Here is a 25,548-nt window from a genome sequence, read left to right as displayed (position 1 = left end):
GGGTGGCCTCCTCAGCCCATTCTCAGTTCCTGTGTAGTTTCAGATGGGATGAGTGAGACCTTGATGAGGCCCCAGCCTTTCCCCATTTCAGGCCCTGAAGTGCTCAGTGAATAACACAAAAGGGCTATATCCCATTCAGCCTCAATATTCACGGTGCCAGGAGACATTCATGAATTGGGAGGTGAGGGAAGTACAAAGTAATCATACTTGGGCCTTGGGTGGGAACTGGAGGTGTTCCTATCATTGCCCTCCTTCTAACATTGGGCATTTCCCCCCTACCCCCACAAGCATGTACCAAAACACGTGCACGCACATGCACACTCATTCACTTTCACGCTCTTCTCTGTCACATTTGCTCCCTTGCGCTGTTTCACACTTGCACTATCTTGCACTTGGTCTTGCACTTGAGATCTCTTGCACTCTCATTCTCTCACACTCACATTCTCTCACACACACACACTCTCCCACCCAGCATCTTTCTCAATTCCTCAAACTCCACCACTGCCCAAAGAACCCCACCCTTCATTTCCGGTAATGGGTTGGCCGGTGGCTGCAACCACCCTCCCCTTCCCGAGACCCCATACTTAACCTGGTCCTGGGCTCTAGTACTTGGACTTTGGGGATTGCTTGCAGTCCCAGTCTTGGCCATTGCTGGTGCCACTGCGATTGCAGATTGCCAGTCTCCTTGTGAGGGCACAAGGCCTGACTACACCCTACAGCTGGGGGTGTGGGGCCAGTATCTAGGAGGATGTACTCACCCTCCTGACCTTTCAGTAGTGGGAAACTCAAGCTTTGGAAAAGTCCTGGCCTATAATGGGGGAAGAAGGTAGTTTTTGCATTTGTTTGCGGGATGTAGGTCTCTCTAGCTAGGCCTTCATTTAATGCCAGTCCCTAATTGCCCCGGTAACCTGCCATCTTGGACTGCTGAAGTCCTTGGAGTTGAGGGTAAATTGCACAAATGCACTCCAAACACGCATAAACCTGGTTTATTATTTTTATTTATTATTCATTCACAGGACAAGGGTGTCACTGTCTAGGTCAACATTTATTGCCCATCCCTAATTGCCCGGAAGAGTAAACCCCATTGCTGTGGGTCTGGAGTCACCTGTAAGCAGATGATGGCAGTATCCTTCCCTAAAATGAACCAGATTGGTTTTTCTGTCAATCAACAATGGATTCATGTCCATCATTAGATTCTTAATTCCAGATTTTTTGTTCAAATTCCATCATCTGCTGTTGCAGTATTCCAACCTGGGTCAATGCGTTTTTGAATTTCTGGAAATTTGCTGAGCGATCTGAATAGAAAAGATGGAGGACAGGATTAAGGAATGTTGGAGCTGAAGAAAACTAGCTGAGCCCTGAGACACAGCTGGCTATGTGAGCTATTGGGTCCTAATATGTCCTCATGCGTTGCCCTCAGTTCGAAGAGATTACATCAGTGAAGAACCCATTACTTGCTTTTAAAAGGCGATGAATTGAAGGAAAGGCAATATAGAAAGGGACTGAGATGATGAATGGCCAGATTTGTAATGGATGATGAAGACAGTGTGTGAGGCTCTGAGTGCCACCCCTAGTAGTACAATTGGGGGTATATAATGACCTCTGTTGTCCACGCTCTTGGTCTCTAGCCACGTGTAAACTGACATTTTTATTAAAGTGGCTTGTGAGTTTAAGGTTCGGCACCTGAATTTAAAACAGAAAAACCTTGTGGCCTTCTGTTGAATGCTGTGACAATAATGTGATATCACATGGCTTCAGGTGCCTGGCTCACCTTTGCAGGTGTCACCAAGTGTAGATACTGAAGGAGGCAGCTTTGGTGTCAGACACTGGCTGCTATGCAGTGTCAACTTGTGGCTCATTGGGTGGGATCTCTACATGTTCAGGGGAGCTTGCTAATTTCCTGATTCCCCTTTTCTTCACTCCCCCGTCCCATCCCAATCCACCACCAAATCGTGAAATGATCTAGGCCAGTAGCATGTTTGCAATAACTCACATCAGAGTGTGAAGTTTTTTCAATAAATCATTATTAACTTCTTAAATTTCAGTTTGGCACAAGGCTAAGGCAGCCTGTATTGGAATAGGTGAATAGGATTGTTCAAACAGGAAAATAATTTGTAATTACTTGGCTGAAGCAGTAAGAGAGTCAGAAGGATGTGTCCTGAAAAGTGTAGACCCAACTGTCTGGTCCTGGGGGAATAAACTCTGGGGTCTGGAAGGGTACTCAGCAAGAACAGTCAGCACCTAACCCGACCTGAGTGGTTACAACGAGAAGTGTGCTGCCTGGGTGTATGGTGGACACAGGTTCAATCCAGGTTTACAAAGGTGATTTTGGACTGTTATTTGGAAAGGACTAATGCACAGGATTACAGGGAGGAGGCAGCAAAATTACACGGAGTGAATTGCTCATTTGGAGAGCCTGTACCAATATGACAGGCTGAATGGCCTATTCCTGTGATTCTGTGAAGTCTGACTGCAAGGATAGACTTAAACATCCATTAATTAGCTGAGAAAGATTTGGATTTGTGGGGAGTTAATTTGTCAGTTTGGCTTTTACTCTATTGTAGTGTTGAGATAAAATCAGTCCAGCCTTGATCTGACTGAATGGTGGAACAGGCTGGAAGGGCTGAGTGGCATGTTCTTGTTCCTTGTTCATAGGGTCTGATGCCGGCCACAGTGCACCCGATGGTGTGGACGTTTCATCCACACTGACCATGGGAAAGAGTCATGTCTGCGGACTCTTTGTAAGTCACTCCAGGGGTTGGCAGAAACAGAGTCCCATGATGTGACCAATAAGGACTGTCCAGGTCACTGAAACTCAGAATTGCTAGGGTGTAGATGAAAGCCATTTGGCCCATCGTGCCTGCACCAGTCAGTACCAGTGCATGAAAGGGTAATGCATGTGTACAGACTGTCGTGAAACATACTCCCACTTCAGCATCACTGCTACTTCACAAAAAATGCTCACCCCGATCACTTGGGTTGTGAGAAACTGCAGCTCAGAGCTGATGCTTTGTTGAGAAAATGTTTGTGATGGAGTTCTTGTAAACTGGAAGTGAAATCTGATTGAAGGAGCAACAAGGCGGAGATAGTATTGGGAGCAAAAGCCAAAACTGTGTCAACCAATTGTTAAGATTCCTCTCAAGAAATTGTACTTTATTCATAAAATTTGTCACAATACATGCATGGCGTTCTGATCTGGAGCAATCTTACTGTAGGTTCAGTGTCACTTGGTCAAATTCCTGAAACTCCCTCCGTAACAGCCCTGTAGGTGTATTTACATAACAATGACAGAAGAGATTGAAGTTGATAGGTTACCACCATCTTCTCCAGACAACTGGAAATAGGCAATGAGAAGTGGCTTTTCCACTGCATTGCCAGAAAAATCAATTTTAAATAATTAACTTCCCACAATGCAGTATGCTCAAGGGCTTCTAATTACAGCTTGTATTTACGATGTACATTCTCCAGTGACTGCACCCCAGGGGGATTTTCTACTGGCTCCTACCCTCGCTTGGAATTCCCCTTCTTTCTTTTCACTTCCTAAAACCTCCCTTTTTGACCAAGCTTTTGGTCAAGTTATGATGATGATGATGATGTTCCCCATGAAGTGCCTTGAGATGTGTTACTACATCAAAGGCACTACATAAATGTAAGTTGTTGTTGATGGCTACAGTAGATAGAGGTCATAACAATGGGAGGACAAAGTTTAAACACCTTCACCCAGGCGTCGTCAAACACCCAACAGTCAATGACTGCCCTGTTGAGCCACCTTTGTCATGGCACCTGTATCCTGCATTATGCCCGCATTGGCCAATCAAGTGATAGTCAGTGGTTTTGATGGTGTACAGTGTATGTTGAATGGCAGAATGTTAACAAGTCTGCAGTCCCTTCTCCCTGCCTGGCAAGCTACAAGAAATGCCCCGTTGTCAGGAAATAGTGTCGTGTGAGCAAGAGCTGGCCTTCACTTGTTGCACTTTATGAAGTGATACACTGGGAGGCTAACCTACCCCAGGCTTCAGAGAAAACAGACTATAAACTATGTGACTCTACAGCTTGTGTATCAATTCACTCCGATTCCTATTCTCTCCATCCCCTGGGATAACACTGGCTTCAAATCAAGCAATGTCTTGATTTAAAAATTCTCAGCCTTCCTTTCTAATCCCTGCATGACTCACCCTTCCTTCTGTACCCAACTCCACTAACCTCCATGAAATCTGCACCCCTCAAATTCTGCCCTCTTGAGTCTCCTGATTACTTGCCATCCCTTCAATTACGTTGGGTCCCAATCACTGAAATTCCATCATGAAACCTCTCCGCCTCTCTATTTTGTTCTAGTCCTTTGAGACACGAGTTAAAATATACATCTTTGACCAAGCTTCAAGCTTGTTGCTTGACCAGGAACCAGTGTAGGTCTGTGAGCATGGGCGTGAGTGGTGAACGTAACTAGGTGCATGTTACAGTGTAGGCAGTAAGGATTTTGGACAACATTAAGTTTCCGGAAGTAGAAACTGAGAGGACAATGCAGTAGTTGAATCTTGAAGTGACAAAGACACGATTGAGGGTTGCAGCAGCAAATGAGCAGGGATGGAATACAGTGCAGGGAAAAATGTCATCGAGATGATCAGCCATGACCTAAAATAGTGGTCTGATGGGCTGAATGATCCAACTCTTGTTCTTATGTTTCCTATCACATGACTAAGTCAGGTGATGATTCTGAGAGAGAGGATATGATTGAAATATATACATTTTTAAAAGGGCTGGACAGAATAGATACAAGATGGATGGTTTCTCCAGCTGGGGAATCTAGAATCTGGCGGGGGGAGGGGGGGGTTACAGCCTCCAGATACAAGGTAGATCATTTGGGACTGAGATGCGGAAACCATATCCTCTTTGGGGAGTCATAAACTGTGGAATTCTCCAGCATAGAAAGCTGGATCACTGAGTACATTCAAGAAAGAGATTGATAAATTTCTTTTAGGTATTGAAGGCATCGAGGGATCTGGAGATAAAGAGGGAATCTGGCATTGAGATCAAGGATCAATATTAATTGTATTGAGTGGCAGAGCAGACTTTGAAGGGCTGAATGGCCTTCTGCTCATAGTTTGTATCTAATGAAGGTGGAAATGGCATGTTTGGGTGGTATGAGGTTGGAAGCTCATCTCACTGTCTAATCGCTAAAGCTGCAAACAGAACTGAACCCAAGATAACCTACAGTTCACAAAGCTGGATGTCCCTGTATGTATTAGAAGCCTCAGTTAAAATAGCATCACAGTTAGATTACAGCAGGTCTTATTTTGTTGTATTGCCTTCTTTTATAAAGATATGTTAGATATTCACTGTTGTACACAAGATGCCTGGTTCCCAAGCATCCTGGGAAGGTATGGTTAGCAGTAGTTTGGGGCCATGTTTTCTGAACACACTCTGACCGTGTACCCCGTTGATCTTTCCTGCTCAGGTGTAACCTCTGCTGTATCTCCTTTAAGACACACCGGGGTTTGCTACGTCATAATGCAATAATCCACAAGCAGCTTCCAACAGACGTGTCGGGAAAGCCTTACATCCAGAACAACCCCACAATTCCCGTGGGCTTCCATGACCTCGGATTCATCGATTTCTCCTGCCGGAAGTTCCCCCTCATTTCTCAGGTAAACCCTGCTGAAGGATTGCCAATTGGGAAAAAAATAGTGAGTGTGGACGATAGCCGGCCAGCCAGTTACTCTCCGGCGAGAGAGAAACAAGGGTTAACATTGAAGGAAGAACTTGACTTCTTCAGGACTGCTTATATTAACTTTGTTTCTGACCCTCACAGAGAGTCTAGACCTGCTGTGTATTACAGCACTTCCTACCTTCGTTGCAGATTTCCAGTATCCACAGAATTTTACTTTCGTGGAAGAATTTTGTTAATGACTATTTTTGGGAAGATACATTACTCTACCTGGCCAATGAATCAAATTGTGGTCATAAGCATAATTTGTCTTCCTCCAGCTCTCCCAATTGTTCTCCTTTCTGCCAACTCCATTTGTATCTTCATACCAGACAATGAGTTTGTTCAATTGGCACCAACACTGTGGTGACTGATCAATGTGTCGCCTTGCAAATTTGAACATAGCTAGATCTCATCTTGTTCCCACCTGATGTCCATTTTATGCATGCCTCCTCTCTGAAATCAATAGCAAACAGAAGTTGAAATCCTATTTAATATTTCCCTGCCCAAGGCCAAATCGGTGAAAATCAATTATCAGCAACTAGTGTCCAGATTGGTTTTAGAACATTACCCTCAGGATGTCCTGCTGTGATGTCCTGGGACTTAAAAGATTGGCCTCCAATAATCACAACCGCCCTCTTACGTTCTAGGTATGACTCCAGTCAGTGGAGATTCCCATTGACTTTATTCAAAGCTTTTATTTCCTCAGTAGTGGATTGCAGACCTCCACATATACGGTGTTACTCAGTAACATCTCAATAGTCTGACTTGACTTCCACAGAGTCACTGAGCTCCTGATCTTAATGCAGCATTCTTTCAAACATGAACAAAAAGCTAAAATGAACAGGTGAGGTAAGAACAACTGGTTTGACATCAAGACTGTGGAATTGAGGAGCCCTAGCAAGACTGGAATCAATGGGAATCGGGAGAAACATTCTCCATTAGTTCAAGCCATTCCTGGAACATAAGAAGATGGTAGTGGTTGTTGGAGATCTGACATCTCAGGTCCTGGACAATTCTGCAAGAGTTCCTCAAGGTAGTATCCTGGACCCAACTATCTTCAGCTGTTCATTAATGACCTTCCATCCATTGTAAGATCAGAAGTGGGGATGTTTGCTGATGATTGCACAATGTTTACCACCATTCACAACTCCTCAGATCCAAAGACCCGGACAATATCCAGGTTTGAGCTGATAAATGGCAAGTAAATTCATGCCACTATATGACCATCTCCAACAAGTGAAAATGTAACCATCTCTTTTTCACATCCAATAACATTACTATCACTGAATTCTCCCAGTATCAACATTCTGGTTGGTTAACCACTAACCAGGAACTGAACTTGACTAGCCATATAAAGACAGTGGCTACAACAGCTGCTCTGAGGCTGGGAATACTGCAGCAAATAACCCACCTCTTGATTCTCCAAAGCCTGTTCACCATCTGCAAATGCAAGAGTCAGGAGTGTGATGGAATAGTCTTCATTTATATGGATGGGTACAGCTCCCAACAACACTCAAGACCTTGACACCGCCCAGGCCATCATCCCATTCACCACCTTAAACAATTTCCTTCCACAATTGGCACACCATTGTGACAGTATGCAAGCAGTTTGCTAAAGCCTTTTCACCAGCCCTTCCCTCTTTTGCAACTTCCATTATCTCGAAGAAGCTAGGCAGTGGTCTCATCACCATCAGTTTCCTGTCCAAACCACACATCATCCTGACTCGGAACAAATATTGTCATTTCTTCACTATTGCTGCCTGAAATTTCCAGTCTAACAGGACTTTGGTTTAAGGGTTACAGTAGGTCCAGGAAGTAGCTCACCACCTCAATGTTAATTAGGGATGAGCAATAAATACCAACCCTGCCAGCAGCATCCACATCCCAGAAATGAATAGAAAACATTAATTTTCCCCAGTAATTGGGGTGGAGAAAAATTCCCATTGCTTTTCATTGCGACATTTTCTTGCATTACCAGAGTCCCTCATGTAGTACATGTAGGGTGATATTGGTGTGTGAATTTTAATTGGTCGGGTGGATGAGATGTGGTCCTGGATGTCAGCTGGAAGTCTGCTTTGCATGGTATAATTATAGAATCATAAACAGAATCCCTACAGTATGGGCAGAGGTCATTTGGCCCATTGGGCCTGCACCAACCCTCTGAAGAACATCTCACCCAGGCCCAGCTCCCCCTCCACCCTATCTTTGTATCCCACATTTCCTGTGGCTAATCCACCTAGCCTGCACATCCTTAGACACTATGGGCGATTTTCCAGGGCCAATCCACCTAATTTGCACGTTTAGATATGAAGGAAACCAGGGCATGCGGAGGAAACCCATGCAAACATGGGGAGAATTTGGAAACTCAACATAGACAGTCACCCAAGGCTGGAATCGAACCCAGGTCAATAGACAAGACAATAGATAATAGACAATAGGTGCAGGAGTAGACCATTCAGCCCTTCGAGCCTGCACCGCCATTCAATATAATCATGGCTGATCATTCCTAATCAGTATCCTGTTCCTGCCTTATCTCCATAACCCTTGATTCCACTATCTTTGAGAGCTCTATCCAACTCTTTCTTAAATGAATCCAGAGAGTGGGCCTCTGGGGCAGAGCATTCCACACAGCCACCACTCTCTGGGTGAAGACGTTTCTCCTGAGCTCTGTCCTAAATGGTCTACCCTGTATTTTTAAGCTGTGTCCTCTGGTTTGGCACTCACCCATCAGTGGAAATATGTTTCCTACTGCCAGAGTGTCCAATCCTTTCATAATCTTATACGTCTCAATCAGATCCCCTCTCAATCTTCGAAACTCAAGGGTATACAAGCCCAGTCGTTTCAGTCTTTCAGTGTAAGGTAATCCTGCCATTCCAGGAATTGACCTCGTTAACCTACGCTGCACTCGCTCAATAGCCAGAATGTCTTTTCTCAAATTTGGAGACCAGAACTGCACACAGTACTCCAGGTGTGGTCTCACCAGGGCCCTGTACAGCTGCAGAAGCACCTCTTTGCTTCTATACTCAATCCCTCTTGTTATGAAGGCCAGCATGCTATAAGCCTTCTTCACTACCTGCTGTACCTGCATGCTTGCCTTCATTGACTGGTGTACAAGAACACCCAGATCTCCCTGTACTGCCCCTTTACATAAATTGATCCCATTGAGGTAGTAGTCTGCCTTCCTGTTCTTGCTACCAAAGTGGATAACCATACACTTATCCACATTAAACTGCATCTGCCATGCATCTGCCCACTCACCTAACTTGTCCAGGTCACCCTGTAATCTCCTAACATCCTCATCACATTTCACCCTGCCACCTAGCTTTGTATCATCAGCAAATTTGCTAATGTTATTGCTGATACCATCTTCTATATCATTAACATATATTGTAAAAAGCTGCGGTCCCAGCACTGATCCCTGCGGTACCCCACTGGTCACTGCCTGCCATTCCGAAATGGAGCCGTTTATCACTACCCTTTGTTTCCTATTAGCCAACCAATTTTCAATCCAATCTAGTACTTTGCCCCCAATACCATGCGCCCTGATTTTACTCACTAACCTCCTATGTGGGACTTTATCAAAAGCTTTCTGAAAGTCCAGGTACACGACATCTACTGGATTTCCCTCGTCCAACTTCATAGTTACATCTTCAAAAAATTCAAGAAGATTAGTCAAGCATGATTTCCCCTTCATAAATCCATGCTGACTCTGTCCTATCCTGTTACTACTATCCAGATGTGCAGTAATTTCATCCTTTATAATAGACTCCAGCATCTTTCCCACCACTGAGGTCAGACTAACTGGTCTATAATTTCCTGCTATCTCTCGCCCACCTTTCTTAAAAAGTGGTATAACATTAACCACCCTCCAATCCTCAGGAACCAACCCCGAATCTATTGAACTCTGGAAAATAATCACCAACGCATCCAGGATTTCCCGAGCCACCTCCTTCAGTACCCTGGGATGTAGACCATCAGGCCCCGGAGACTTATCAACCTTCAGACCTAACAGTCTCTCCAACACCAAATCCTGGCAAATATAAATTCCCTTAAGTTCAGGTCCTTCAGCCACTGTTACCTCAGGGAGATTGCTTGTGTCTTCCCCAGTGAACACAGATCTGAAGTACCCATTTAATTCCTCTCCATTTCTTTGTTCCTAGTAATATATTCCCCTGTTTCTGTCTTCAAGGGCCCAATTTTTGTCCTAACCATTTTTTTGCCTTGCACATACCTAAAAAAGCTTTTACTATCCTCCTTAATATTCTTGGCCAGTTTACCTTCATACCTCATTTCTCCTCTGCATATTTCCTTCTTAGTAATCCTCTGCTGCTCTTTAAAAGCTTCCCAGTCCGCAGTTTTCCCACTTATCTTAGCTATGTTATACTTTTTCTCTTTTAACTTTATATGTTTCTTTACTTCCCTTGTCAGCCACGGCCGCCCATGCCTCCTCCTGGGATCTTTCTTCCTTTTAGGAATAAACTGATCCTGCAACTTCTGCATTATACACAGAAATATCCGCCATTGTTCCTCCACGGTCATCCCTGCTAAGGTATTGCACCATTGAACTTTGGCCAGCTCCTCCCTCATAGCTCCATAGTTCCCTTTATTCAACAGAAGTACTGTCACTTCCGACTGTACCCTCTCCCTCTCAAATTGCAGATTGAAGCTTATTGTATTATGGTCACTACTTCCCAATGGCTCCTTCACTTCGAGGTCTCTGACCAATTCTGGTTCGTTACACAAACTCTGGCGCTGTGAGGCCTCAACAGTGCTAACCACTGAGGCACCAATAATTGGTGGTCATTTGGTGTGAAAGCACTCTGGTGGACAGCTAATCCATTGGGGCTGACCTCCTGTGAGGACCCCCTGTGCTTGCATGCCTACCCTACATGGAGTGGTTCAAAAGGCTACTTGCTGCCAGGCAATTAGGGATGAATGATAAACGTTGTTACCAGCGGCAGTCTCATCCCATCAAGTTAAAAAGAGGCAGATTTAACACGGATATCTGGTGTTATGACAGCTCAGTGAATGTGTGTGGGAAGGGATGGTGCTCTAATGGCTCTGTATAATCCAGAACCTATGGAGACATGAGCTCAAATCCCACCACGGCACCAGATATAAAAATATTTTCATGCTCGCCATTAAGAGACTATCATTGATTGTTGTAAAAGCCCATCTGCTGTTCACTCATGTAGGAAGGGACATCTGCCTTCATTTCCCAGTATGGCCTACACGTCATGCCAAATCCAGGTTGACTCTGGCATGACCAAGCAAGCACTGGCAGGTTGAAGGTCAGATAGGGATGGGTAACATATACTGGTCTTACCAGTGACACACATGTCCTATGAAGGCATTTTGAAAAATGTAGCAGCAGCGTACTGCCAAACGTTTCATGTATGTTCATTTATCCGTACTGTGGGCTGAATGGTCTCTTTTGGTACGGTAGCATGTCTGTGGTTCTATTAAAAGGCAGGAAAAACAGGCAAACAGCTTCCAAAACGTTATCTTTAAAAGCTCCATCTGCCTTTATCCAGTAGCAGTTAAGGATCCCCTTCAATTCTGTCTGGAAATGTCCATCTCCTTCCTTGCACTGCTTTTGACTGATGGGACAACATCCATTGAGCAGACATGGTCTTCGTTACATCCCTTGATTCTGTCTGCAGGTGTGAATGAGGCAACCAATGGGATTCTACCCCAAAAACGAGGATTAACACCATGATCAGTTGTTGTGGTCCAATCCTGTCCTGATTTTATACTGCAGCCACTTGGAAACCCACCCCTGTTATTGAGCGATGTTCTTACTCCAACAGTGGTTCCCACTTCAGAGACTCTTGCTAGTTGACAGCCAATTGGAAATGACAGTGCACCCAATCTGTAGGAATTGAAGTAGGGCCATTCAGCCTATCGAGCCTGTTCCACCATTCAAATAGATTATGTCTCAATGCCACTTTACAGTGCTACCTCCATATCTCTTGATGTGATTGGTGTCCAGAAATTGATTGCTGTCTTGAATCTGCTCGATGAGCTTCCATGGCCCTCTGGGACAGAGAGTTCCAAAGATTCACCACACTCTGAGTGATGACATTCCTCATCTCCATCGTAAATGGTTGGCCCTTATCTTGAGATGTAATCCATGTATGACACAGGAAAGGGCTGGGGTTGAGGGCAAGGCTGAGTCTGCACCCTTGACCTATTTCAGGGAGATTGCCTATTGTTGCATAACGAAGCCCGAAAGCCAGCAAAGGAACTGGTTATCCATCAAAAGGACAGGTTAATTATTTGAAGTCTTGATTAATCATTTGAACTGTATGGTGTTGCATGCAGCATTTGATTATCATGTACATGAAAACACATTAATGAGTTGGCTTCACATGTACATAACTGAGTGGTAAAATGGGCCAAGAATACGCATTTTTGGCTAGTTTACAAAGTCACACACTGTTTTCAGCTGAAATACTCAAATGTACTGTTGAGTGTAAATGAAATGGCTGTTTAGTGAGTGAGGCACTGACCTTTCCCTCTGCGATGTGTGTTTGATTTAGACACAGATTGTCTGGATGAAGTCTGTTAAGTCATGGTTGTTAACATCCGATGTGAGATGAGTAAAATCAAATTCACTTTTCAGAAAAGAAACTGCCCATAATTTGGTGAATGAATTGTGATTGTCCTACAAAGGAGTCCAAAAATACACTGGTGGGAACTGGAGAAATTGTACCCCAGAGTCTTTACAGCACAGAAAGAGGCCCTTCAGCCCATTGTGCCTGCATCAGTCATCAAATATCCATCGGTTCTAATCCGACTTTACAGCACTTGGCCCGGAGCTATGTTTGCGGTGCCATTTCAAGTGTTCATCTAAATCATTCCTAAATGTCTCGAGGGTTCCATTACTCTTTTGGGCAGTGAATTCCTCATGCTCATAACCCTCAGAGTGAAAAACATTTTTTCTTAAATTTCCTCCTGCATTTACTTTAAAACTATGCCCCCTGATTACTGACCTCTCTATTAAGGGGGGGAGGGTTTCTCCCCATCTACTCTGTCCCTGTCCCTTAGAACTTTGAACACCTCAACTAGATCTCCCCTCAGCCTTCTCTGTTCTGGCCCCAGCCTATCTAGTCTCTTCAGAGCTGAATCACTCCAGCCCAGGCCACATTCTGGGGAATCTCCTATGTAACCTGTCTGAAGGAGTAGACAGTGTACAACACAGGAGGAGTAACAATGCAGGAGCTATAATTTGACTCTGCTATAATTAAACCAGGAAATGCTTCAAACTCAGCAATCTTTAACAGAATAAGTGTAAAATTCAGATGCACAAAATAATTCCTTCATTTGACGAGACAAACCATTAGGCACAGCTTTTCATCAAGGTGTTCCTAATGGGCCTAGATTTCAATCAGGGTGTTCCTCAGTGGGCCCAGCAATTGACCAGGGTGTTCCTAATGGGCCCAGCTTTTACCTAGGGTGTTCCTCAATGGATCCATCTTTTAACCAGGGTGTTCCTAATGCATAAATGCAAGTGTATTTTTGTCTGAATGTGTGTTGTCGAGGCCCTCCCCTCTTGGTCTTTGTTTTTAATTTATTTTTGTTGTTTCTTTTGTGCAGGTCTGGTCTGAGTTGAACCTGAGGAGATGCACGAGCAAGTTTCACCGGTTTGTTTGCGAATTGTGCAACAAAGCCTTCCCAATGCTAGCGGCTCTGAAGTTACACCTCGAAACCCACCGGGGGCAGCTGGAAGGAGGCCAGGGTCTACCGGAGCCACAACAAATGCCCGACGTGGACGTGAAGCAGAAAGCCTTCATGGCGTCATTGGGTCTGCAGCACGCCAAAGAGGCGAAGGCGGTGAAACGAGAGGAAACCACAGAATTCGATATCCACACGATCTGGGCTGAAACGCCCCCCTGGAAACTACCTCAAGAGGCCAACTGTGCTACTGTGAAGGATCAACCACCCTTAGACCTGGCTTCCCTGGGAGCAAGCCTGTCCTCCCTCTCTCCACTTCAGGACAAGGTTAAGATCTTGTCCTTGCACCCTTTCCAGAAGGGTTTTATAATCCAGCCCGATAGCAGTATTGTGGTGAAGCCCATCTCTAGTGAGTCCACCATTGAGTTTGCTGACATTCAGCAAATCCTGAAAATGGCGTCCTCTGCTCCCACACAGATCAGTCTGCCACCACTATCCAAGGCGCCTTCCATCCCGAACCAGTCCATCTACAGGCAGATGCCTCCGCTCAAGCCAAAGCCCCTGGTCGCACCGTGCACTGTTGTGGCTTCCACACCACCCCCGCTCATGAGTTCCCAGCAAGCTTCACCCGGATGCATTAGCCCCAACCTCTTCCCTCCTCCTCTGAAGCTTGTGAAGACGGTAGCTGGGCCTTTGTGCAGCCCTCAAGACCTGAAGGTGAAACCTGTGAACGGAGCGCAGCCCTTTCTTCAGCCAAAGACTGAGCCGCTGAGCCCCGTTGAGATGAAGACCCAGCTTGAGCAGGATAGTATTATTGAAGCGTTGATGCCAATGGAGATGAACGGGGCTATAAAACAGGAAGTCATGGAAGGAGATCTCAAGGACATGATGACGGGGACGTCCAGCAAGAAGGTTCCCGCGTTGAAGAAAGTCTTATATCCATGTCGTTTTTGCAACCAGGTGTTTGCTTTCTCTGGTGTGCTGAAAGCTCACATCCGCTCACATCTGGGCATCTCACCATACCAGTGCAACATCTGCACGTACATTGCAGCAGACAAGGCTGCGTTAATCCGCCACCTCCGCACACACAGCGGCGAGAGGCCCTTCATCTGTAAAATCTGCCACTACCCTTTCACAGTGAAGGCCAACTGTGAGAGGCACCTGCGCAAGAAGCACCTCAAGATGACCCGCAAGGACATTGAGAAGAACATTGAGTACGCGGAGAGCCATACTGCAGAGCTGGTGGACTCTTTCTGCTCGCCAGACACTGTGTGCAAGTACTGCGGCGAAGACCTCAAATACTACCGCGCCCTCCGGCATCACCTGAGGACACACAGCAGCTGTCAGAAGAAACCGTTTGAGTGCCGAGAGTGCAACATGGGCTTTTCCACCAAAAACAACTGCATCCGTCACATCCTTAAGCAGCACACCCACGTTGAGGAGAAGGAGATGGAAAAGCACATCCTGTTGGTGGACTGCCTTGTGGGTGAAAACGGGGCAGTGTCCCCCACTTTATCTGAGGAGAGTGTCTCTGCAAATGGCTCTCCGGTCTCATGCAAGGAGCCTCAGAATGGGTTTATGCATGGGTCGCTACCCCAGGGCTCCTTAAAAATGGAGCCCATGGGTATTTTTTCAATGGACTTGGACGAACCGCTGGATTTTTCTCAAAAGAACAAGAATGTGTCTTTCCACTCCTACAAACAGGAGTGCCACTTGCTCAGGAAGCATGCCTCACCCATTGTTGCACAGTTTGACAGCACCCTGGAGCCCATAGACCTTTCTGTCCCCAAAAACCCCCCGAAGGATAAAACAAACCTGGGCAAAGAAAATAAGGACGAGAGCCAGCTGGTTGTTAATGGTGGCTCATTTGCCTGTCAGCAGTGCCCATCTAACTTCCAGGCGAAGACCAGCCTTGATAAACACGTAAGTACGAAACATTCTTCGCCATTGCAGGGTTTGGTGCCCACCCGGAATCCGGCCACTCTCCCAGCTGTGGTTGCCAGCACCAGCATGCTGCGACCCCTGAGGCCTAAACCACCACCTCCGCTGCTCCTGCCCAAACCTGCCGCGGGCAAAGAGCTACCACCCCTGGCTTCCATCGCCCAAATAATTTCTTCCGTTTCATCTGCTCCCGCCTTGTTGAAGAGGGATGTCAAGGATGGTGCTGAAGCTAACAAGCCCACCCCCTCGTCTGATGGGGCAGAGGATTTAAAGATTGGCCTGGCTACCAAGGCTGCTCCACAAACAGGAACCAATGGCCCAGCAAAAACTTTGGCCCCACAACACACCGTGGAGAAAACATCAGCAGGGGCAACGGGGCCAGGCAAGAGGAAGGGAAGAAGGCGAAGTCTCAAGTTCAAGAAGATTCGACCCAGTGTCAGCAGCAGCGGCGTAGACCCAGAGTCCAGTGGGGAATTTGCCAGCGTGGAGAAAATGTTGGCCACGACCGACACCAACAAGTTCAGTCCTTTCCTACAGTCCACCAGTGTCAAAGAGGAACCCGAAAAGGAGGAAAAGGATTCCCAGGGAAAGGAAAAAGGAGACATAATAACCTTGAAGGGGAAAAAAAATTCCTACTCTAACTCAGTGCAAAAAATCACTTGTCCATACTGCCCACGTCTATTTCCTTGGGCTAGTTCACTGCAGCGTCATATGTTAACACACACAGGTAAGACCACTATACAATTGTTCACATTTAGAATTTAATGCAGTTAATTCTTCTGAAATCGGACAACTATTCTGGAAAACCAAACATTTTTGATTTTGCCCTGCCTTTTCCTGTGTTATTTTGACTCTTTCTGACCTGGAGCCCGTGGTCCTGTGCTTGGGTCTGAAAGGCTTAATTTCCCTCAATCAGCTGGTCAATCTATGACCCTTGACTATTGGTTTCTCAATCCTTTTTGGTTAAGGAACCCACTAGTTTACTGTGGAATTGTATGGACCATCAACCGAGACTCGATCATTCCCTCCCGTCATGTGTGCTTCATAAAACAAAAGTAATAATAAAGTAAGTTCACAATTGAAACAGTGAATGAATGCGAGTGCAGACATTTTGAATGTTTATTTTTCAATGAATGTAAGAATAATATATCTTTGAAAATATGAGACAATTTTCAAATGACCTAAAAACCACACAGATGCTCCTGGAATTAGGGAAAATGAGCAATGCTTGTAGGATCCTGACATTCTGGTTGTTAACCACTGTCTTTGACAGTACACATTGGCAGCCTGTTTAACATCAGGGATCCTGGGGTGTAGGTTATCGGCAAAAAGAACCATCACCTCACATCTGTAAGCGTGCAAGTCACTGGAACTCAGTATGGGGCACTCAAAACACTTGCTCAGTGCGGGGGTCACCTTGGCATATCCTTATCCATAAGCAGCAAAGGAGCACAGAGCAGGGGCTGAACCTGGATCATTGCTGTCCTGTGAGGCACTATGTCTCGTTTAGCAATTGAGAATCTGGAGGTGCTGATCACCAGTCAGTCAAGCAGGACCATGTCATCCTGAGAATGACATTAGTCTGAACAACTGCGTTTGAGAATGATGTTCCTCTTTGCAGTAATAGGAGTTAGATTGAATCCTTTCTAATAAAGATGCTAGCAATTTGACGGTAGTGTGAGGGTTTAAAAAAAAATTAAAGACACCAGCTATATAAACTATACATGGGGGTGAAAGTTAATATTCCCTGTTTTTTGTTGACTGGCTGTTATAATATAAAACTTTTCAACTTTGAGTTTGACTGGTGGTCGCAGGGTTAGGGAGAAGAGAGGGTTGTGTTTGGTTAGACATCAGGCTAAAGGCCATGTAATTGTTGGGCTTTATTTGAATGCAGCATTGATGTGCATTCACTCATGTAATCTTGTTTGTTTTCCTGTGACACGCTTTGCTGTAGGATTGCCTACAAACACTTTTACATGGTGGGATTCTGAACTGGTGTACAATGAGTGGTGGTGTTGACTTTGAGACACCTTTTTTAATAATGAGCCAGGGGTTACCTTAGATTCCTTTCCAGGTCCTGTGTTGGTGCCACTTGACCTTCTGAATGAAGCCTTTGTCGCTTTGCAAATGTTTTTGAAATAAATTGCAATTCTTCCAGCAGTAAGGGGGAAGGGAGAGAATGCGGGTCTGAAAAAGAAAAAGGCAACAAATAATTCAATTTTCAAGGCTTTTACTGGGCCATAAAGGCCACCTGGGCTCCAATGAATTTTCTCCCTTCGCAGAGTCTTTGGATTTTATAATGAGAAGCAAGCAAGTGTAAGATTACCTTTTGAAAATGATAGTATCAATTGATCAAAGTGTAAAGGCTTAGGAATGGACTTTGCTCACCCTTGCTGCTGTATAATTAACCTTTTGAAATGCAAATTGGACTTTCTGGTTCTTGCAGTGTGTTTTCCCCTTGCACCCAGTGTCTAGAATCATATAGAGAAAAGGTCCTTTGGCCTATCGAGCTGGTATTGCCAAAAATATACTACTTCAGTCGGTGCAGGAATGCTGTTGGCATTACTCTGCATTGCAATTCAGCCAACGGAGCTAATCAACCCTGACTTTTGACATGTGGTCGCTGTTCTTATATAGAAAACAAGCGAGCCAATTTGCAGAGTAAGTTTCCAGAAACCGTGTCTTCAGGACCAGATAATCTGTTTCTGTGATTTGATTGGCCATTGTGGAATATATTAATTTAACCTGAAAGGGCAGATAGAGCTTCAGTTTCAGGTCACACTCAAAAACCTTCATCTCCAACTGTGCAGCACTCACCCAGCAGCAATCCCTCTAATTTTCTTAAGCAGCTGTGTGGCCTGTGCACAGCAGTGACTTCTGGAATTGGAAGTCAGTTCTGTAATCGGCTTGTGCAGAACATTGGAACAGCTGCACACATGTTCCCCCATTACTGCATTGGTGTCTCAGTCTGGATTTTTGTGCTCAAATCCTGATGGGGTTCCTGAACACACAACCTTCAGATTCAGACACATGCTGCAGAAGGGTCGTAATTCTGAACTGCCTGTCCTCCTTCCATGGCTACATTTGTGGAGAGGAAGCACACCATGTCTACTCGTACACTTAAAAAAAAACCTTTGGAGAGAAAAGAGGTGGGCACTACAAGGGATTGGAGTGCATTATCTCCTCCCATCAGCTCCATTTTAATTTAAACTACTTCACTCTTCCCTATCTTTCCCTCTCGTTATTGTTGTGGCAGTGTTTGTTAATTTGTCACTTCATGAGAGATACAGGCAACTTGATGAAAGGTTTATATATATAAAAAAAGAGAATGAAAGTGCAAGTCTTTTGAAGGACTAGAGCTAGGCTGGGTGGCCTGAATGGTCTCCTCTTGTGCTGTAAGGCTGTTTGATTCTATCAGTGCTAGAGGGCTGGGTGCTGAGTGGGCATTTTTCTTCACCTTTCAGTGGACTCTCTGGAAGACTGAGTTTTGTCCACATCCCTTAAGGCAAAGAGATGGTGAATGGATTTGTGTTGGGTTGGGTGGAGTTGGACCAGGTGGACTTCCTTACCTGGCTGATGAGTCAAGCAAGTTGCCAAATGGCCCATTCAGGAATATAATTTTAAAAAGTACAGTTTTACTCATGCAGAGTATTTGCGCATTTATAACATTGGCATCATGTGTGAAATGGATTCAAAATAGCAAAGCAACCTGGGGTACCTGAGCAGATCTGTAAACTCTCAAAATATTGCCTTGTAAAAAGAAAATGCTGTTGCAATCCACCACCTCCTTGGGGGCAGTATCCAGTTTAATAACTCTGTACAGTAATATAGCTCACAAAAACGGAACTTGTTTGTGAAAATGATTGAGGACACAGTATGTGTGTAGGCACAGTATATGAAACATGGAGCCTTACAGCAGAGAGGGCCACATCCTGTTCCCAGCTCTTTGCCCCTGGGGGCTGTGTCAGGCTTTGATGGGACTGAGCAAACTGATTGCTGAACACAACCACAGTTACAGAAGTGTGTGAGGTCTGAGCCAAAGTTAAAAGCTTCTATAGTTTGTTTGGACCTGAACATTAGTAAACCAAGAAAAACACTGGAAATACTCTGACAGATCAGGGAAGGCCTTCCACCCGAAAATCAGCTGGCTGCTGTATCATAGAAACGGAGTCTTGTCAGCTCCCTCTATGTGGTGTTTTTAGATTTACAGTGGGAGAAGTAATAGCAGTAAATCTTCAATAAATTACACTTTTGCCAGATGTTGGCAGATGTAACATAAAGAGAATGGCACTCATAGCCATTCTAGAGAAAGGAGCTTCATCTTAAAATGATCATTTTATTGGAAAAAGCCTATTCACCAATCACTTGGCCAATGGACTGTTTACTACGGCTGCACTGCTCAAATTGCTTTGCTAGGCCAGGCCAGACCAGGAGCTGTTGATTTTAAATTCCCCGCCATGAGTAAAGTTGGTTAGGCTGAAATTGCATTGTATCGTTTTTGTAACAAATGCTGAAGTCTCGAACTCCAATCTGTTTTTGAAAAGAAGCAATAACTGTTTAACCCACTCAAATGTATGAAACCATTGTGTTAACATGCAGCACAATTTTGATTTTATTGAAAATATCCTATAGGATGCAATCTTATTCTGAGACATGTGATTCACTCCCATGAGCAGTAGAAGCTGTGTCTTGAACTCCTTTTCAAATTCTTCCCAGTGCTGTGCATTTTTTTAAAAACTGGTTTTTATTTTAGTTGAGCAATTTAACACCATAGGTACTGCTTCCACAGAGGTATTCACATTGCAGTGAAGAGTAACCCAGGGCTGTGTGTGTCAAGTTACTCATTAACAAGATTTGCAAGCCCCATAGCAGCAGCAACAGCAGCTTATGGACACCCAGTTAAAATGTGTTATGTTGGGTTTTTTTTGGTAAGATGGCATGGTGTTAATTTGGGAATATTGTAGTTACTAGTTAAACACCGTTTAACTGGTGTTTTTTTTCTGTTTTGTTTATATAAGACAATGCGATTGTCACAAACTGCATAAATAGCTACTTTTTTTGTTTTTTTTTACTTTTTGTTTTAATAAAAGGTCAGAAGCCCTTTCCCTGTCCAAAATGTGACGCTTTCTTTTCCACCAAATCTAACTGTGAACGCCACCTCTTGCGCAAGCATGGTGTTGCCAACCGGTCACTGCGAAGAAATGGCCTGATTGCCAGATCCAAAGCAACTGATGCAAAGCCCCTGGAAAGCACAGGTAATTACCACCAGAGAGAGCCAGCTCCAGTCATAGTGCCGTGTTTCAGTAGGTTTAAAGAGTGCTCCTTTGCTCTTGTGAGGGATTAATTGAAATGAGAGGTGCAGTCAGGCTTTGCTGTAGCAAGGGGGCAGTGCCTGCGAGAGCAAACAGTCCAGAGAGAGAGAGAGAGAGACAGACAGACAGAGAGGCCTCACTTCCAAAATGATTGATCCGCCATCAGATTAAAGGAGCTCTGCCTCTTGGGGGCAACACAAAAGTATTTGGCAAATGGTTATTTTGTTTGCTTATAATTGCACTGTGTGAGGGCATAAACCATACCAGAATTCTTTGTAATTAATTTCACCAGTGAAGTTCCTGTGATGTACAATGTTCTGCCCCTTTTACACTCTTCAAATCAAAACCAAAAAGAAATGCCAAACACTTTTTGCACCAAGGCAGTTTTCCTTTAAACAATACTGATTGCAAACAATTGGCCTAAAAGTACATCAGTTGGTCGTTTTGGTACAACTAATTTCTCCTGCTAAAATTCCCAACATAATCATTCCCAATGAATTAGGATTTGTTTACAAGGACATGATCCTGTGATGGCTCCTTTCTCTAAGGTCCAGTTTTCAATACACGCTCAACAATATTCTGATTGACTCACGCAGACACACATCACAGAAAAACTCAACCAGATGTTTGTCCAATACTTGTGCCTTGTGAATATCCTTTAGTTTAGTGGTATCTGTTTGACCTGCCTTGAGTTGTAAGATACATAAAACAGAATTCATTATGTAGTTTGGCATGAATGTACAATTAAACCAGTCCATGTTGGCTATACCCTGTGTCAATAGTAAATGATGACGCTCCTAAGAGATGGAGCCACTTTTTGTGATAGCGTAGTGAGACCACTGGTTTAAACAACAATGGGCCCATGCATTGAACAGGCTGCCTAACTTGGAAAGTTAAGCTCTTTGTTCTATTGTATCTGGTAGTTATTGCTTGCCTGTCTTTGATGATTGTTCACTTTCTGACCAGTGTTTTATTGTCCCCGATAGTTTTGCTTATGTCCATCTTTGGTGGTTTCACTTTCTGACCTGTCTATTTTATCGTCCATTTCTTTGGAAGTTATAGTGTTCATTTTCTGAAGAGTGTTTTTGTTTTATTTGTCACTGACCCTCTTCTTGATAGACATTGATTTTCTGACCTGTGTCTTTTTTGTTTCTCATTGTCCTTGTCTGTAGTAGGTGTTGGTTTTCTGACCTGTGCATTTTATTGTCTGTCACTGGCAGTTGTGGACTTTCTGACCTGTGATTTTTTTTTTAATTTGTCTTTGTCCATGATAGGTGTTGATCTTCTGACCTGTTTTATTTTGTTTTTTTTTATTTGGTTCTGGGTAACGAACCAGGCCAGGTGTTAGAATTGAAGGGAGGTGAGCACTTTGGGGACAGTGACCACAATTCGGTGACTTTTACCCTAGTGATGGAGAGGGATAAGTGTGCACTGCAGGGCAAGTTATAGCTGGGGGCAGGGAAATTATGATGCTGTGAGGCACGACCTAGGATGCATGGCTTGGAAAAGTAGGCTTCAAGGCATGGGCACAATTGATATGTGGAGCTTGTTCAAGGAGCAACTATTGAGTGTCCTTGATAAGTATATACCTGTCAGACAGGGAGGAAAGGGTCGTGTGAGGGAGCCGTGGTTTAATAAGGAATTGGAATCCCTTGTTAAATGGAAGAGGGAGGCCTATGTAAAGATGAGGCGTGAAGGTTCACTTGGGGCGATTGAGAGTTATAAGGTAGCCAGGAAGGACCTGAAGAAAGAGCTAAGAGCAGCAAGGAGGAGACATGAAAAGTCCTTAGTTGGTAGGATTAGGGAAGGCTTTCTATAGGTATGTCAGGAATAAAAGAATGACTAGGGTAGGAATAGGTCCAGTCAAGGATAGTACTGGGAAGTTGCGTGTGGAGACTGAAGAGATTGGGGAGACACTGAATGAATACTTTTCGTCAGTATTCACTCAGGAACAGGACATTGTTGTCGATGTGAATATTGAGTCACAATTAATTAGAATGGACGGCTTTGAGGTATGTAGGGAAGAGGTGTTGGAAATTCTGGAAAGGGTAAAAATAGATAAGTCCCCTGGGCCTGATGGCATTTATCCAAGGATTCTCTGGGAAGCAAGGGAGGAGATTGCAGAGCCATTGGCCTTGATTTTTATGTCCTCGTTGTCTACAGGAATAGTGCCAGTAGACTGGAGGATAGCAAATGTGGTTCCCTTGTTCAAGAAGGGGAGTAGGGATAACCCTAGTAACTATAGGCCGGTGAGTCTCGCTTCTGTTGTGGGCAAAGTCTTAGAGAGAATTGTAAGGGATAGGATTTATGAACATCTGGATAGGAATAATGTGATCAAGGATAGTCAGCATGGTTTTGTGAAGGGCAGGTCGTGCCTCACAAACCTTATTGAATTCTTTGAGAAGGTGACTAAGGAGGTAGACGAGGGTAAAGCGGTAGATATGGTGTTATGGATTTTAGTAAGGCGTTTGATAAGGTTCCCCATGGTAGGCTACTGCAGAAAATACGGAGGTATGGCATTGAGGGTGAGTTGGAGGTTTGGATTAGGAATTGGCTGGCTGGAAGAAGGCAGAGGGTAGTAGTTGATGGTAAACGTTCATTTTGGAGTGCAGTTACTAGCGGTGTTCCGCAAGGATCTGTTTTGGGACCATTGCTGTTTGTCATTTTTATAAATGACCTGGAGGAGGGGCTAGAATGTTGGGTGAGCAAGTTTGCGGATGATACGAAAGTCGGTGGAGTTGACAGTGAGGAAGGATGTGTCAGGTTACAGCGGGATATAGATAAGCTGCAGAGTTGGGCAGAAAGGTTGCAAATGGAGTTCAATGTAGGTAAGTGTGAGGTGATTCACTTTGGTAAGAGTAACAAAAAGATGGGATATTGGGCTAATGGTCGGATACTTGGTAGTGTGGATGAGCAGAGGGATCTTGGTATCCATGTACACAGATCTCTGAAAGTTGCCACCCAGGTAAATAGTGCGGTGAAGAAGGCATATGGCGTACTGGCTTTTATTGGTAGAGGAATTGAGTTCCGGAGTCCTGAGGTCATGTTGCAGTTGTATAAGACTCTGGTGCGGCCGCATCTGGAGTATTGTGTGCAGTTTTGGTCGCCATACTATAGGAAGGATGTGGAGGCACTGGAACGTGTGCAGAGGAGGTTTACCAGGATGTTGCCTGGTATGGTAGGAAGATCGTATGAGGAAAGGCTGAGGCACTTGGGGCTGTTTTCATTGGAGAAAAGGTTTAGGGGTGACTTGATAGAGGTGTACAAGATGATTAGGGGTTTAGATAGGGTTGACCATGAGAACCTTTTTCCACGTATGGAGTCAGCTATTACGAGGGGGCATAGCTTTAAATTAAGGGGAGGTAGGTATAGGACAGATGTTAGGGGTAGGTTCTTTACTCAGCGAGTCGTAAGTTCATGGAATGCCCTGCCAGTAGCAGTGGTGGACTCTCCCTCTTTATGGGCATTTAAGCGGGCATTGGATAGGCATATGGAGGATAGTGGGCTAGTGTAGGTTAGGTGGGCTTGGATCGGCGCAACATCGAGGGCCGAAGGGCCTGTACTGCGCTGTATTCTTCTATTGTCTCTGTCCTTGGTAGTTGTTGATGTTCTGACTTTGTTTTTGTTTCTGCGCCTGGTAGGTTGTTTTTGTTTAATTTGTCTCTTTTCCCGGTAGCTGCTGTTTTTCTGACCTGTGGTTTTTTTTTTGTTTATTTTAATTGTCCTTGTTCCTGGGTTTTCTGAGCTGTGTTTTCTATTATCCGGTAGTTTTTTTTTCCCTCCCACTCTCTAACCTCTCTCCCTCTCTCTGTGTCGCCCTTCAGGTAACGTTCCCGAGTCGGAGACGACGGTGACCGAGGCCTCGCCAGCTCCAGCGGCGGCAGCGGCCTGTCCTTCACCCGGGCCCACGGAGCGGCCTGGAGCTGAGGCACCTACGGGCGAGAGCGAGCCCAAAGCGGAGTCAGCGGCGGCGGCGGTCCGCGCCAAGGAGGAGGAGCAGGAGGCCGAGGAGGACGCTCAGAGCAACAAGAGCCTGGACCTGGATTTCGCCAGCAAGCTGATCGACTTCAAGCTGGGCAGCCCCGACCCGGGCGCGGCGCCGGCCGAGGGCCGCAACTCGTGCGGCGTCTGCGGGAAAACCTTCAAATACGCCGCCACCCTGGCCCGCCACCGGAAGGCCCACGCCTGCGAGCGCCGCCGGGACCGGGATGCCAGGAGAGGCCCGAGGCCTGCGGCCGAGCAGCCCGGGGCCCTCCGCTCGCGGCCCGCCAAGAGCGCCGGCGCCTCCCGCTCAGACGGGCCCCCTCCGCGGCGGGAGGACGATGTGGAAGAGGCGGCAGGGGCACGAGGGGGCGCCCCCGGAGCCCGCGCGCCCCAACCGCCAACCGCCGCGGGGCAGCTCGAGCTCAGGAAGGCCCCGCCCAGCGGCTCGAGCAAGGCGGACAAACGGAAAAAGATCTGCGCGGTCTGCAGCAAACGGTTCTGGTCCCTGCAGGATCTCACCCGGCACATGCGGTCACACACCGGTAAGGGGCTGGGGGACGGGGAGGAGATTGGGGGGAAGGGGCAGAGATTGGGGGGAATAGGGCGGAGGGGGGGGGAATAGGGCGGAGGGGGGGGGAATAGGGCGGAGGGGGGGGGAAACGGGGCGGTGATTGGGGGGAACGGGGCGGTGATTGGGGGGAACGGGGCGGAGATGGGGGGGTAAATGGGGCGGAGGTGGGGGGAAGGGGCGGAGATTGGGGGGAAGGGGAGGAGATTGGGGGGAACGGGGCGGAGATTGGGGGGTGGGGTGGAGATTGGGGGGAACGGGGCGGAGGTGGGGGGGGAATGGGGCGGAGATTGGGGGGATGGGGCGGAGGTGGGGGGGGAACGGGGCGGAGGTGGGGGGGAACGGGGCAGAGATTTGGG

The 25,548-nt window shown here is 45.7% G+C and overlaps 1 protein-coding gene and 1 long non-coding RNA gene across 9 annotated transcripts in view; one reads left to right on the top strand and one right to left on the bottom strand.

Moving 5' to 3' along the window:
• Positions 1-25,548, top strand: part of rreb1a (ras responsive element binding protein 1a) — a 235,269-nt gene that overhangs the window by 201,105 nt on the left and 8,616 nt on the right. For 7 of the 8 annotated variants that reach the window (XR_015752812.1, XM_043719503.2, XM_087978500.1 and 4 more), the window contains 4 exons: positions 5,456-5,645; positions 13,307-16,052; positions 20,416-20,580; positions 24,462-25,163. Coding sequence is in view for 7 of the 8 variants with exons in the window: in XM_043719503.2 (XP_043575438.2) it covers positions 5,456-5,645; positions 13,307-16,052; positions 20,416-20,580; positions 24,462-25,163 (3,803 nt within the window). In the remaining variant the exon portion in view is untranslated. The remainder of the gene's footprint in view (positions 1-5,455; positions 5,646-13,306; positions 16,053-20,415; positions 20,581-24,461; positions 25,164-25,548) is intronic. The other variant, XM_087978499.1, reaches the window with a different exon arrangement.
• LOC122564513 (uncharacterized) lies at positions 981-24,569 on the bottom strand. The gene is made up of 3 exons (XR_006315933.2): positions 24,432-24,569; positions 17,383-17,512; positions 981-1,295 (listed from the first exon to the last, which is right to left on the bottom strand). It is a non-coding gene; the product is annotated as an uncharacterized LOC122564513 (long non-coding RNA).

This window comes from Chiloscyllium plagiosum, unplaced genomic scaffold, assembly GCF_037043375.1.
Source record: "Chiloscyllium plagiosum isolate Xiang-an unplaced genomic scaffold, Cpla_swu_hap1 HiC_scaffold_34, whole genome shotgun sequence".
Lineage (NCBI taxonomy): Eukaryota > Metazoa > Chordata > Chondrichthyes > Orectolobiformes > Hemiscylliidae > Chiloscyllium > Chiloscyllium plagiosum.
The sequence above is the reverse complement of the archived record's forward strand: the minus strand, read 5'-3'. Positions and strand labels throughout refer to the sequence as shown.